The sequence below is a fragment of the Somniosus microcephalus genome, chromosome 12 (genome assembly GCF_052327205.1).
Source record: "Somniosus microcephalus isolate GS21.2 chromosome 12, FLI_Smic_1.0, whole genome shotgun sequence".
Classification (NCBI taxonomy): domain Eukaryota; kingdom Metazoa; phylum Chordata; class Chondrichthyes; order Squaliformes; family Somniosidae; genus Somniosus; species Somniosus microcephalus.
The window spans coordinates 58690817-58706713 of NC_140998.1; the positions used below are offsets into that span (position 1 = coordinate 58690817).

Here is a 15897-nt window from a genome sequence, read left to right on the forward strand (position 1 = left end):
GTCACACACCATCCTGACTTGGAAATATATCGCCGTTCCTTCATCGTCTCTGGGTCAAAATCCTGGAACTCCCTCCCTAACAGCACTGTGGGAGTAGCTTCACCACACGAACTGCAGCGGTTCAAGAAGGCAGCTCACCATCACCTTCTCAAGGGTAACTAGGGATGGGCAATAAATGCTAGCCTTGCTAGCGACGCCCACATCCCATGAACGAATAAAAACATAATGAATGTTCTCCCCGGACAGGCACCATCTGTCTACGTGACCTTATTTTAAGTGAGACTCCACCTACCTGTCGCATTGCTGAGCTTGAATGAGACCATCTTGTCGGGGATATGACAAACATTTCTGACTGATGCAATGCAACTATAATTTGCATAATCCTTAGGGCGAAGGTTCTTCAATTTCAGGATCTTTATTTCACCCTGTTTAGGAAACAGTAATTGGTTTAAAATATGGTGTTTGTAAAACTGAAGAAAAAAAAACACACTATGCAAAAATACAACAGAAATGAATAGTTAAAATGTAACAGCCAAAGCTTCTGAGTGAGGTGTTTATATTCCATGAGGGAATGTGGCAGTACCCTGTATCAGGTATGACAGCCAAGACTCTTAAAAACTATCAAACGATATCAAACAGGTCCATTGTCAAGTCATAGAGGAAACTGGTATGGTAGAAAATGTGAAGCATTTACAGTGAGAAGGCACAGCATACCATTCAACTAATTACACTTCAGTTTTCAAAGGAGATGTGACCCTTAGTTCAAGTTGTGGTGACTAACTGAGTTAAACTTGAATTTCACCTCATTTGAGGCCACTAACACAGCTTTCAAGTCAATCAGGCTGAACGCATGTTTAGAGATTGAGAATATCCAGAGCCCTAGTTTTGTCATTTGGGGAAGGCTAATTTACACAAATTGATCATCGTAGTAATTGTTGAGCTTCAACTGTTGCTGTTAGTCTGAATAGAAGGATACTATCCAGTATACAGCGCTTCTACTACCCCTCCCCCTTACTGGTGAGGATCTCACAGCTAATAAAATTTGTCCGGTTTAAAATCACAAGGTTTAAGTTTACCTAAATAATCCAATAATGAACTACAAACGAAAGGCCTGGGCAAATTTAGGGTTGTCTGGAACCTGAATACACTTGATCTTCAGTCTCATCCTTCAACCATCCAATTAATCCTTAATTTGTTCATATAATTCCAATATTGTTCCTATTGTAACTGCTGCATTGGATGGCCGTCAACTATTTCTGTCCAGTTAATTTGCCTCACTTTTCCTATAACTATGAATTTCCCTATCTTCAGGTGTAGGAGAAAAGACACAGGTGTGAGATTTTGAATTTCTACCTGATCATAAGGGGCAGGTGGTGAAATATCAGCTCTTCCTTCCTTCCTGTTTGAATATTTTACCCCATGATGAAAATGGCAAACCCAACCTATAGTGGTTATCTGACCACTTCTGGGCATTGAACTTAAACATTGAGTATATTAGTAGGGGACTAAAATAAGACACATCCAACAAAGTGTTTTACTATTTCACGATCAAGACACAAATTGCAGCTTATTTTTGAAAATCTGTGAGCTTTCTTAAGGAATTGTTCATTAGTTTGATAACTGTGCAGTGTTCAGCTCTATAGTATATAGTGTACGGTATTTAGTGTATATATAACTTTCCAAGAATCGAAGTGGCATTTTTCCTTGTGTAGTGAGTGTTATTAAATCAGCATTTGCAGATGTTATCCTAGAATGCACAAGTCATTAGAGTCGAATGACAAGAATATATTGGCAACGTTTCTGGTTTTCTAAATATACTCAAACGAAATTTTATTTCAACTGGAAAATATACTGAGCAGCAAGTTCTGGCTTGAATTAAAATAACACTGTACTAATAAATGTAAGCAAATGCATGGTTTCAAGTAAATACATTTGCAGTTACTATCTGTTTTGGACAGAAAAGGATGGGCCAGAAAATTATCTCAGTCCAATCGAAGTTCAGAGTCAGCCAGTGATCAGGCTTGCAGTCTCTTCTGTTATAAAACCAGAAAGTGCTGGAAACACTCAGCAGGTCAGGCAGCATCTGTAGAGAGAAGAAGGCAGAGTTAACGTTTCAGCTCAATGACCATTTGACAGTTCTGATAAAAAGGTCATCAACCTGAAACGCTGACCCTATGTTTCTCTCTCCACAGAGGCTACCTGACTTGCTGAGTGTCATTTCTGTTTGTATTTCATTATTTCTAACATCTGCAGTATTTCACTTTTAGTCTTGCTTGGCAGTTCATTTCCCCTGTCTATGATTAATCTGACTGAATCCAGAGTCAGCTATTGGACTTCAACTTAGTTGTGATATTTCTCAGCTTGCTGAGCTTTTTCTGAAAGTGTGGAATATGTTATAGATAGAGGCAGTTGTGCAAAGCTGCTGAGTTTCTAAGTGTCTTTTCTGTTCTGGGAACTACCCAGCTTCAAAAAGTCAGCTGAAAATCATTCCAATTGACAGACAGGGTTAGCATGAATGATAGAAGATATTAGTGGTTATTTCAACTCCGGGGCAGAAAGCCTGGGAGAGGCAGCTGGACGGCTGCTGCCCTGTGAGGATTGGCAACCCATCAGCACTCGGGTAAGTCGAGGGAGTGGGTTTGGGAAAGATTTATGGGGGTGAGGGTGGCAGAGGCCCAGATTTTGCTTGTGGGGCACAGAGTCGCATTCCTGATCCTCTTTGGCCCCCTTAGCGTTAAGTTTCATACTTACCTTTTGGGGCCTCCGCTTCTGCTCCAGCAGGTTTTTTACTGGTTGTAGCGTCCATGGTGGACAGTCCAGCCAGTAGATCGTACAAATTACCTCGGAGCCCTATCTGAGCGATATATTAATGAAGTGTCCATGTTAAAATATCGCAGAGGCAGTATCTGAGCGGCAAAATGTACCGCACGGTTTCCACCATTGTGTCTGCCACAGCAAAAAACTTCTAAAATGAATTTTCTTTTTTCTTTTTTACATCCCCAAGTTTATAAAGTAAAACTGGTGAAGGATCTACCTGAGCACCTTAGCAGATGACAATATCACATTAAATAAATCACAGCAAAAAATCGTGGAGCACTGGTAACTCGGTTTAGGTAGGGCTGGTGGCGGTGGTGGGGGGGGGGGGCGCAGAAATCCCCATCCCAAATCCAATGGCCATTTCAGTTATGTGCCATTCAATTAGAACATTAACTCTTCTGATTTAGAAAAAAACAAATTAAGCTTTCCAGCAACTCCCTATAACTCGTGAACAGTGTTAAGACCAACAGTGTTATGCTTGGAAGACACTTGAAAAATGTAGGAATGTTGCTCCAAAGTCAGTGTAACAGTTAATTCCAATTTTGAAATATTTCATTCTTAGCAACATCCAGTAAGAAATCAATTTTTAGAATGAACAATTGAATGTTTCATTCAAATGGAAAATGAGGCCTGCAAGGGGTTACAACCTCATATTTAATTAAGTTGTCAGGCTAGGAATTTTCTCTCTACTTTGGCTAAGGTAGCTCCAGGTAATTTTTCAACGGAAAACACTGAATTCTTAATAGCAACAATTTTGCATTCTTTAAAAAATGTTAATTTGACTATCAAAACAACATTTTTTTTAATTATACGTTAATCCAATTTGCCATATTATTTATTCTGATGTAAGTACAACTGCACAGTCTGAACTGCAAATTAAATTCAGTAGACAAAGTGACTTCTGGGTGCAGATGTTTTTCTTAATTGGGAGTGGAAGCACAAGGCCGACAGCTGGAGCATGTTTGAGAAATTCGGCTGTTGTTGCACTTCTGGGTGTAGCAGAATGTTGCAGTTTTTGCTAAATTATAATGGTGGGACCTTTCTTTGAATCAATAATAACTAAAATCCAGATGAGCAACCTACATTGTGAAAGCAATAATAAAAGGTTTATAGTACATCCCCTACAATCAATAGCACATTACAACATGTCATTTGCCATACAACAATAAGCCACTCTTCGGTCCCATCTTTTCAGATGGGCAAGTTGGTATAACTGAGTGTCCAAATTTTTTTTTAATGAAGTGACTTCAATAGCTAGTGGCTGTTGAACACTGATTAGAAAAATCCTATAGCCGTAACTATACAGATTCTGAAGAGAGGTGGCCTGTCCTCCTATGTTCACCTGCTTCGGCCATTAACACCGTCTGAGGCATTTGTCAATGTATAATTAAGCGGACAGACCGTGGGTCAAAAAGGATGCATTAATCTTGGATCACTTGAACATATTGTGGTTGGAAAACAAAGCTCCTCTATTAGTGATGCAGCTTGGTCTTGTCATGAAGTTAGCGCCACAGAAATACATGGAAGGGTAAAGATCTGCAAATGAATTTAATGCATTTTTCAGGTGAATTTGCTGTTAATCGTCTTGCTGTAATGAAACCAGTTCCAAAGTGAAGCAGACTTTTAGTAGAAAATGCAAAGAGCTTTGACATTTGCATTTTATAATATTAAAAAAGCAAAATGACAAAGAGTTAGAATCTTGAAATACTTAATTTTCACCTGCCACTACAAGCGGTGCCACAGGACTTCCATTGTGCACTATTTTCATCAGTAATATCATTTGTAGGAATTTAATTAGTATATAGTAGTTAGCACCGGAGGCAGCATTGTATGGCAGGATGCCCATGCACAAAGTACCAAGACCCATTTTGCAGCTAGTTTACAATGAGACTGGCTGGACTGTTAAGAAGTAAATGTGGGATAGCAGAGCACGTCGGTCGTCCTCCTGAGGCCCAGACTGCAATATTAAAACAGATTTAGAGGGAGGTTTAACGGAATGTGTATTCTACCAGGTCATTAACCATTCAAGGGCTTCACTAGGGAAGGCATGCCTACTATATTAGTAACAGTGAAATGGGATTCAGATACGTGTTCAGTCACAGACAGAAAGTTTTATAATGTACCTGGGTAAAAAATGGCTCGTAGATCTCAACCCCCTTGTCTGATCCCTGTGATAGAATTTCTCTTCCTCGACGCCAACTGTATCGGACGGGAGGATTCGAATTGACTGAACACCTAAGGAACACAGTTCTTTCAAAGTAGAACTGTTCCTTTGCTTCGCCTATACTCTGATGTACCGTCAGTACAGGATCATCCAAATCTGCAAGAGACAAAAAAATGTACAATTGAGTTGCTTGACTTTTAATATCAATCATTTCTAATATTTTTTAGTGGATTTTGCATCATAGTTAATGGACAGAAAATCTAGCCCCTAGTTTCAGAAGCTTAAGATATTCATACCTCTCCATGTAACTTGCTGCTGAAATATAGTCACAGGGGGAGGTTTAATGATTTTTTAATTGATTATTCCTTTTTGTGACTTGTGTTCATCAAGGTGAATAATGGTAGGAAACAGAATAGTTTCAATTTAGTTCAAATCCTGTGTCAACAGCAAACATTCCCAGAGAATGAAAAGCTCCCTCAACCCTGCCCAAAATAAGCGTCTCAGGCTCAACTTCAGAAGAGCGCTCCCAACTGCATCAGTGTGATACCAGGTACTCTGCGGCCTCTCAAGTGGGTTTACCAATTTGGTGTTAACTACCAGCCAACTAGAGGCAGATTTTGCTGTGTGCAGTAAGAACTGGATTTAGGCAGTCCAAATTAGGACTCTTACAGGCAACAGACAAGAGAGATTTCATCTCCACGGGAGTGGCTTCACATACAACACTAACTGTAGTCATGAACAATTTGGACACAATGGGGGGAATTTTGACCCCCAAAAGCGAGCGGGTTTGGGTTGGGTGGGAAGTAAAAATGCCAAAAATTTCAAACTTGAACCTAACCTGCCTCGAACCCGCCCACTTCTGGTTTTAATGGAGGCGGGACGGAAGACGGGCGACCAACCCGCTCCCATGGGGCGGGTCATTCATTTAAATATTTTAATGAGACTGCGTGCCTCTACTTTTTGCTCTATTTCAGCTTTAACGCTGGCCGGCTGGGTTTCCCGGACCGCCGGGAAACCCGGCAGTTAAAGGGAAGCGAGGAATGCTGCATGGAAACAGGTAAGTGCTTTTCCAGCACTGCTTGTGGGCCAGGAAGAGCAGGAGTGCTTCCCCCCAGCCCACCAAGCAAACCTGTTAATGCCCTCAGTGATTGGACTCCCCTCCTGCCCCCCGAGATCCAATGCCCTCCCACTGTCCTCCACAGCCTGCAATCTCCTCCTGCTCCCCCCCCCAACGACCCTCCCCCATGTCGTCCACAGGCCCCTTCCACGATCTTCCCCCCCATCTCCCCTGATTTCTGGCCCCCTTCCACGATCTTCTCCGCTCCCCCTCCGATCTCTCCCGGCCCCTTCCATGATGTTCCCCCACCACCACCCTGACCCCTGATCTCTGCCTTCCTCCTCTCCGCTCCCTGGCTGCAGCCTAGAGCCAAAGGCCTACCCGCCTGACAGCCAGCCAGCCTCTCAATTTAGCTGGCTGCGGTCAGGAAACAGATTTCAAAACTGCTAATTAGATCCTGCCATTAAATTCTGCAGGACCTGAAGGTAAACCATTCTTCTGGGTTTCCCGACTGCTAAACTGCCGCCCCGCTCCCTTCCTGCCTCCAAATTAATATCAATAAAAATGTACAGCCAGAAACTTTCTGTAACACCAGGTTTTAATATGTTTATGAACATAATGGAACTCAACCAAATCATTCACTAAATAATTAGAAACTTAAATTATCATCTATTGCAATTTGTTCTAATGTTCACACCGGGTAGATTGGAGGAGGGAGCGTTAGATCTAAATCGCTCTGTTGCAAGTAGGTTTTAAAATTTATCACTAATAAGGTTCCCAATAGTCTCAGTTGAATATTAATTGCCTGAGATTGAGTTTAAAGGACAGAATAATATCGAAGTACAAGCTGATTTAGAGAGTGAAAATGTGACACATGTAGTCTTCTAATTCATTTCACTGAAGAACAACATAACCATTGCTACTTAAACAAATAACAAAGGACTAGCATTGCCTGTTTGAAATCACCATGCTTCAAAGTAATTAAAATGCATTGCTGGTCAATGGTTGCTTAAAAGTTACTCAAGGTCTCTTTAGTCACGTCTAATTATTCAACAGAGGACACAGATAGTAATTAAAGAGAGCAGGCAAATAAGCAACTTGCAGCTGAAACACTTCAGTACTGGTCAATACCTGTATATCAAAGTCATTGCAAGTCATTCCCGACTGACGGTTAATATACAAGCCTTGTAGCAGTGCAGTGAATTAAAAACAGAATACTGTGTGCTTACAATAATCCAGTGGTCTACTAAAGGAACGAGTGCTCACCTCATTATACAAAAATCACAGGTTTGAGTCAAACAGCTATCGTCACTTAGATCTGACAGCCTATTGTGAGAAGTACTGTCATGAATTCTTGGCCAGGTTGCCAAGTACTGCATCTCATTTAACTGCAACACTTCAAACTGTGGGAAGGTGAAGCTCCGGCAATTGCCTTGTCCCACTGTAATAATTTGTGACATTTCTTTATTATATTTTTATATGACTTAAGGTAGACAGGGCAAGTGTGTTTTAGTCAGCAGTATCTTGAAGGGAAGCTCACTGTGTTTGTAGCAAGTGGGCTGCAGTCAGGTTGTCGTGACAGTAGGCTTTGAACTCAAGCTAATCAAATTATTGGTCCTTTGAAAGGTAATGAATATTTTATATGTTAACCCCCAACTTTAATTGCCCCATTAATACATTGATGGATTGTTGCATCGCACTGGAGCTAGGGATATTGCAAAGTTAAATGATAGGGAAAACCCTTGGATCAGGCAGCTTGCTTTTTAAAAAAATATCTTTTAGTTGGTTTGTTTATTGCATACTTTTGGGATAAAAAATACCAGGAAAGCATATTAAACATTGTTCTCTAAATGGAGGTTGCATTCCAAAACACAACCATTAAGGTACTTAAAAAAATTGTGATAAAACTCATAGTAGGTGACCATTCACAGAAAATAAATGAAATACTGAACCCACACAAAATGGAAAAAAATACTAGGATGTTCTAGGCTGGTGTTGACACACGACCAACTCTCATACCAAGGAAGCTCATTTGCAATAATCATTCACAGAAGCAATTCTATTCTTTGAATATGGATTGCTTTGATCCACAATACAGTTATAAAACTATAGCTAAAACAATCACATTAAAACCATTAAAAGTTCCCTAAATGTAATCCGAATCTCATTCTAGCTTGAGTTACAGGACTAAAGGCTCCTTATTCTATTGAAAAGCTCCTTGAAATGTACATATGTGAATATTCTGTACTCATTACATTTTTCAGAGCAAATCTGTCAATGGAATATTTTATTTCTTAAGATTGTGGTTAGAGTGATTGAAAATATTACTTAGAAATAAGATGGATGACTGCCTTTCCATTGTGGTTTCTTCAGAATATGATTTCCACATCTATGAAGCTGAACCACATTCATTTTCAAAAGCGTCCATTTTCCTCATCTGGATAGTTGTCTTCAATCGCCTCATTAGTCTCTGATGAATGAATTTATTTTAGGCTTCCTGTACTTATGCTTTAGTTAGTGGAGAGGTAGATAGATGAACTATTCACAGGCTAGTGCCAGCACTGTTCTGTAATCATTCATTAGGATGTGTGCAAGAGTGAAGAGACAATGATCTCTCCTTGGCATCTTCCCCAATTGCATTGTGGGGATTTATGTACACAAACCAAAGTGGAATGCCAAAATGCCCTTCATAATGTTATTTAAGAGGTTGTTTATTGTCCTTTCTCTTCATGAAAATTCCAGTGAGTGATAACCCCTCATGTATAAGCTGAAGAATGCTCAGATGCAAACATAATGTTAGAATGGTAGCTCATAATCTGTCTACCATTAAACTTAACATTGTAACAACACTGGTAATCCTCCCCATTCTCCAGGAGAGTGGGGTCTTATTTCCCATTCCATTGTGTATTACAATAAAAACAAAACTGCAAATGCTGGAAATCTGAAATAAAGAGAAAATATTGGAAATACACAGCACATCAGTTAACATCTATAAACAGAAAAGACAGATTGAAATTTCAGGTGGGTGTTCTTATTAGAGCTGAAAGGTTCAATTCTGATTTTAAAAAAGGGTTTCTGTCTTTCAGATGCTAACTGATCTGTTATGTATTTTCAGCATTTCCTGCTTTTAGGGGCAGGAGAAATTTACAATGAAATCCCAAATTGCTTCCCAATGGAAAAAGACAGGGGAACTGACACCAAGCCATTGAGGGAAAGATTAGGAGGGGTAGGTTTACCACACAAGAAGGACAAATGGCCGGTGATAACTACACCGTTGTACTCTAATTCTCACATTTCTCTGGCATCCCATAATTGTCAGACCAAACTAATATTTTTCAATTCTTGAAATGAAATAAAGAAAGGTACAATAGTTTTAGTAACAACATCTCAGAAAACTTTCTAAAAGGTGAGTTTGTAAATTACCTTGCTTTATTCATTGAAAACTTTATAACATTAGGTTTAAAAGAAAAAATCGCCTGTTTAGCAGGACTTGCCCTGTTGGTTTTGTGGAACCAGTCCACTACTGATTTCACTACATGGCTTTTTATAAACTTTTGGCTTATCAGATTGTTTTCCTGATCAGCACAGAGATGATCTTGTTACAAGGGGCAATTGATTTTTTTTTACATCGTCTCATTTTCTCCTCTTTCAAGTCTCATCCCATCACACTGAACTGTTCAGTGTTTATATTCACTTCTTGTTTTATTTGTTCTTCTTTCTGCTCCTTCCTCAGGTTCCCCTGCTCCACATGATCTGCCCCGAATGAAGCGACCTGCTCCCAGCGTTCTGGCAATATTGCTAAGTAATACACCACGGGGGTGTATGACAGCAGCCTGGGTGGGCTCACCAAATAATCTTCCATTCTCCAGTTAGTGGTTGCCCTGGTAATCTGGCTGAGATTTGAAACTTGTCACGTTGGGAACTGTGACGTTAACCGTGGTCCTGCCACTCTGACCCAGCAGTTCACGAAACAAGCCACTGCATCATATTCATGTCATATCAAGCCTGCTTTGAAAATGGTTCTCAACATTGTGAAATGTGCTGGTGGTGCTCTCAATACCACAAACGTATCATTTTGGTACTGTTTGGCAATGGTCTTATCAACTCAAGTGAGATTAAAGTCGTTCTATCTTTTTTAAAATTCATTCTTGGGATGTGAGCATGAGATGTGATACTCCCACTATGCTGTTAGCTAGGGAGTTTCAGAATTTTGACCCAGCGACAATGAAGGAATGGTGATATATGTCCAAGTCAGGATGGTGCATGACCTGGAGGGGAACGTGGCGCTGATGGTCTTCCCATGCACCTGCTGCCCTTGTCTTTCTGGGTGGTGGAGTCATGGTTTTGGGAGGTGCTGCCAAAAAGGCCTTGGTGAGTTGCTGTAGCGAAACCTGTAAATAGTACACACTGCAGCCACAGTATGCTAATGGTGGAGGGTTGGATGTTTACGCCAGTGGATGGGGTACAGTCCATATGGGATACTTGGGATATTTGACCCTGTTTACAAAGCCAAGTACCCCATATGCATTCTTAACCACCACCTCAACTCACCCTGCCACTTATCAGCCCAAGCCTCAATTCTGTCCAACTTTTGCTGCATGCGGGCATGGACTGCTTCATTATCTGAGGAATTGTGTATGGAGCTGAACACTGCAACCATCAGCAAACAGCCCCAGTTCTGACCTTATGATGGAGGGAAGGTCACTGATGAACCAGCTGGAGATAGTTGGGTAGACGCTGTCCTGAGGAACTCCATTCCTTCTATTCCACTCTCGATCTTCCCATAAGAGGAACTATCAAGATATTGTACTAAATGTACAGTTGTTAATTAATGAATTGCCATGTAATCAGCTGCAAATTATTTCTTCTTAACCGTGCAGCAAAGACACAACAATCATTAACCCTTCAGTGTGATCATCATGTTGAGTGCCCATACTGGTAGCAGCTATCTCCACAAAAATCAACTCAAAGGAAATAATCTACCCCATAGCATTAATAGTATCCTTATAAAAAAAAATTGTGCTGATCGAGCCTCTTCTACTTCATGCCTGTCAAGCTTCTTTTACATTTAATGGTCACACCCTTGAGTCTTATCTACCTCTTGACTGTCAGGCCTCGTCTATATTGTGACTGTCACACTATCGAATCTCATCTATTTTGTAATGGTCAAGCCCCATCTACAGTGTGAATGTTGCACCATTGAAACTCATTTATTTCAATCTCATCTACTTTCTGACTGCTGAACCTTGTCTATGTGATCAGCAGTCAACCAACTTTCTTTGTCCTCATTAGTTAAGTGTTTCCAGGCTGGGTTTTTCACCTTTCTATTTGGTTATGTTTGTCATTTTTGTTAACTTTCTTTATTCAACAACTTACATTCCTATTGCACTCAGTACATACAAAATGGTGTCTCTGAGCACCTCACTGGGTGGTGGACAGTGGCTGGGCACAGAGGGAATTGGGGGGGGGGGGGTGAAGAGAATCAAAAGAAAGAGAAAGCATAGTTCAAGAGGAGGGGCTTCAGAAGGAATTTAGGGGGAGGGAGATGCTGAAGGAAGATGTTCAGAAGAAATGGGTAAGATGGCTGCAGGAGCGAGCATCGATGGTGGAGCAGAGGAAGCGAGGAATGGAAAGTAGGTTGGTGTTGGAAGGTATAATGTGTGAATAAAGACATAGGGCTGGATTTTCTCAGCCCCGAGGAGGTGGGCATGGAGGCGGGGATTGCCAGTAAAGTAGCAGAAAGTGGGGCCAGATGACAAACCCGCCCCCATCCCACCTCCGTGCCCTTTTGCCAGGAGGTGGGAAGATGTGCTGCTTCGGGTCCCATCTCCTGGAGGCGGGAAAGGGAATAAATCCTTTTAATTGCCTGTTAACAGGTAGTTAACAGGCAGAAAAAAGGATTAGTGCCATTTTACCTTCTCAGGTGAAGGCTTTCCGACCTCTGAGAACCCCACCAGGTTGGAGGAGACATGAAGGAGGTCTGCGGGAGTCGGAGGGGTCTGAAAGTGAGATGTAGAGGTGAGTGATGGGTGCAACTGTGGAGTGGTAAGTATGGAAGGTGAGTGCTAAGTGTTAAAAAATGTTCACTTACCTTGTTTTCTGCCTACAGCCTTCATCCACCCTGGATCGGGAGACCCGACATCTTCCTTGTCGATTTCATAGACTGGCTGTTGGATCCTCCGACCCAACAACCATCTGAAATCTACAAAGTTGAAAGGTTTGATGAGTCCTAAACACAAGGACTCATCAAACTACAGAGAATGTCAGTGACAGCTTCACAGAGCTGTCAAATGCTGACATTTCTTCTTTCAAGAAGTCTTGAGAGATAGCACGTCAACGTGACGTTGACGTGCTCTGTCAGTGACTTCCCCCCTAATTGGCCTGCTGAGCCTGCAGGGCGGGCTTAACAAGGTCAATCAGGGGAAAATCCCTCTGATTGGCCAGAAGATGATGGAGGCGGGACATTGATCCGACAAGCTGGAGTCCCGCCTCCAACTCATTTCCATTGAGAAAATCCAGCCCACAGGGCGCGATCCTGCCAGCCCTGGGGAGGTGGGACTGCCAGGAAAATGGCAGAATCTGGGGGCAGGTGCCAATCCCGCCCCCAACCTGCCTCCGTGCCATCTTCCCAGGAGGCAGGTAGCCGACGCGCGCCAGGTCCCGCCTCCTGGAGGCGGGTGGGGATTACAGCCACTTAACTGCCTGTTAACAGGTAGTTAACAGGCAGATAAGAGAATTCTCCCCATTTTACCCACACAAGTGCGGGCTTCCCGAAGGCTGCAAACCTCGCCAGGGTCACTGAGGCAAGCAATGGGTCTGCGGGGGTCGGAGGGGTGCAAAAGTGCGCTGTGAAGGTAAGTGATGGGTGCAAGTGTGGAGAGGTGAGTATGTGAGGTTAGTGGAAAGTGTTAGTGAAAGTTTACTTACCTTTGTTTCTTCCTGCAGGCTTCAATCGTTGATGCGGAGAGTCTCGCATCTCCGCGGCAGAGATGACAGATGGCTGCTGCATTCTCCAATGCAACTACCATCTAATTTCTGCTGAAGAAAGAGGTTTGATGAGTCTTGAATTCAAGAACTCATCAAACTACAGAGAATGTCAGTGTTTGAGCTTCACAGAGCTGTCAAATGATGACAATTCATCTGTCAAATTTGACAGATGAAACGTCATACGCTGACGTTCTCTGTAACTGGCTTCCCCTTAATTGGGCGGGCTTAGCAAGGTCAATCAAGGGAAAATAGCGTGGGTTGGCCAGAATTAAATGGAGGCGGGACTAAAACCCGATAAGTGGGAGTCCCGCCTCCAAAAGCTCCCCATTGGCAAAATCCAGCCCATAGACCTCGAGGAAATCATGGTGGTGGAAGTAACTAGGCAGTGAAATTATTTCAAAATGAGGTCAAGTTTATTTGAGTGTGGCTGCAGAAGGAAGTGGGGTTGGAATGGGTGGGATGATGTTAAGTGGTGAGGGAATAAAGGAAGTGATAAAAGATGGCCTTGTCTGTTATCAAGTCCATGGGCCTTGAGAGACCACATGCCACATGAAACGGCAAGGTTGAGGGGTTGACCATGAATATGGGTAGGAGAATTTATATGGAGGAAGAGATTACAGGTGGACAGTGAAATCAGAGGAGGGCAATGTGAGCTGAGCTGGAGATTGAAATCATCAAGAATGAGAAGTCACAAATCAGAAGCTGAGGGAGGAAAGGGGGGATGATATTTTGGTGAGAAACTTGAGGTGGGGCTTTGGAGCGGTGGTCAAGAATGAGGATTTTTAAGGCAAGATGAGAGGGGTGGAAGGAAGCAAAGTGCTCAAAGGATTAGAAGGTGCCAGAGAAGTAGGAGGAGAGACCAAGGTGAGATTTGGTGATAAGAGCCACACTGCCACCGCCGCAGTTTGAGCAGGGCAGGCGATGGAATGTATAACCAGGTGGGGAGGCTTCAGTAAGGGGCAAGGTTTCAGCACTGTGAGAAAAGTTTCTGGCATAGCCAATGCAGTCATCTACAATAAGGTAATGGGCCTTGTTGATGAGTGAACAAACCTTATGGAGGGAAGCTACAGGAACTTATCCATGTAAAGGGAGTGACAGTAGACTTTGATTGAGCCAGATTTGGCAACGGATAGCCAAGCTGACTGCTTGCCAAGTATACTTTGGTTCATGGCCAGCCGATTCGAGGCCATGGAAATGCAGTTATACCAGTAGCGGTGGGGATGGAAGACTGTTGAAGATATAGTGAGGACAAGGGCATTAAAGGAACAAATGAGGTAGTTATTGAGATGATAAACAGAGGCTTCTGAGCCCATCTGAGGTCCTCTTCTGCCTCTGCATTCTCCCCAGCATACCCACCCTGACCAAGCCATCGCCTTTCTCCCTCATAACGTGGCTTCCTCACTTCCTCCCAGTCCCAGACTCCACAGTCCTTCCTAGCACATGCTCCAGACCCCTGCTTCTTCACTGCATGAGGCTCTCTCCCATTCAGTTGAGGCCCTGCCCTCTATTTCATAAACAGGGACAGATGAGATCATTTTTGCAGAAAGCAGAGGCTTATAGCTACAAATCTGGCTTCCGAGCTCCACAGGAAGTGAAAGGAAAAGGGGAGAGAGAAAGGGCTGGATTTTCATTCAGCAGTCGGGAAGGAGGCGGGACTACAACTTTCAGGTTTTAGTCCCGCCTACATCGACGTCCGGCTAATCCACGCGATTTTCATTTGATTGACCTTGGTGAGCCCGCCCAGCGGGTTCAGCAGGCCAATTAAGGGCCACCCAGCAACAGGTGACGTCACAGACTGAAATTTCATCTGTCAAGACGTCTTGACAGATGAAATATCAGTGTTTCACAGCTGTTTGAAGCTGTCAAACACCGACAGTCTGACTTCTAACCTGAGTCCTTCTACGCAGACTCAGTTAGAACTGTCACCGACACTGAAAGCTGCAGGCTGTCACTTTTGACAGATCGCAGCCATTTTGCTTTCAGTGCCAGCTGAGTGATGGACTCCAGAAACCTAGAGGAAGAAAGGCTGTTAAGGTAAGTACAGGTAATTTAAACTTCTTTACACACTTTAGACACACCAAACACACTTACCTTTGCACTCATGCACCCATCACTCACCTGAACACCGACATCGCGACCCCTCCAAGTCCTTCAACCCGACGGCCCGCCTGCTCTAACCTGGCGTGGTTTGGAGCCGTCGGGAATCCCACACGACACCCCTCAAAATAGGGATTAGGCTAAAAACTGCCTGTTAACTACCTGTTAACAGGCAGTTAATTGGCACTAATCCCTTCCCGCCTCGGGTCGGCGGGTCTCAGTGCGGGGCGGGTACCCGCCTCCTCTGAAACTTACGTGGAGGCGGATTTTGGGTGGGATGGTGTCAGGACCCCCGAATTCGGGATTTTAGCCCCCGCACGCCTAAAAGCCCGCCTCACGGCACACTGAAAATCAAGGCCAAAGAGAGAGATATAGGGGGAGAAATTCAGTGGGCTGCGCCACCCGTTAGCGCCTTAAGAGGGCGCTAAGTGGGTCGCAAGCCACTGGCCACGCCTCCTGCTAAATTCAGCGGGACGCTAGTGGTGGCGCTAGCCGTTAGTGCTGCGCCGCTACCGATGACGTCATCGGTGTGTGCAGCGCTCCGCTGATGCCCCGGCCGCGATATTTGGAAGCGCCCCCTGATTTAACACCGGACGCTATGTGCAACCGGTTCAGGGGGGCCTACCTGCGGCGGTGGAGGCACAAATTAAAGGAGAGGTGCGGGGCGGCCATTTTTGTTGCTGGCCGCCTGCCAGCACCTCTCTGCGCTGCCGTCCCCGGCCTCCTGAACCCCCCCCTCCCCACGGAGTGCCGGCTGCGTTCCAAGAGCCCGGCA

The 15897-nt window shown here is 43.6% G+C and overlaps 1 protein-coding gene across 2 annotated transcripts in view; it reads right to left on the reverse strand.

Annotated features, from left to right (window-relative positions):
* mdga2a (MAM domain containing glycosylphosphatidylinositol anchor 2a) overlaps positions 1–15897 on the reverse strand; it is a 1193698-nt gene that overhangs the window by 687442 nt on the left and 490359 nt on the right. For both annotated transcript variants that reach the window (XM_086002928.1, XM_086002927.1), the window contains exons 4-5: positions 4941–5137; positions 293–425 (exon numbers count right to left, since the gene is read on the reverse strand). In XM_086002928.1, coding sequence (XP_085859054.1) covers positions 293–425; positions 4941–5137 — 330 coding nt within the window. The remainder of the gene's footprint in view (positions 1–292; positions 426–4940; positions 5138–15897) is intronic.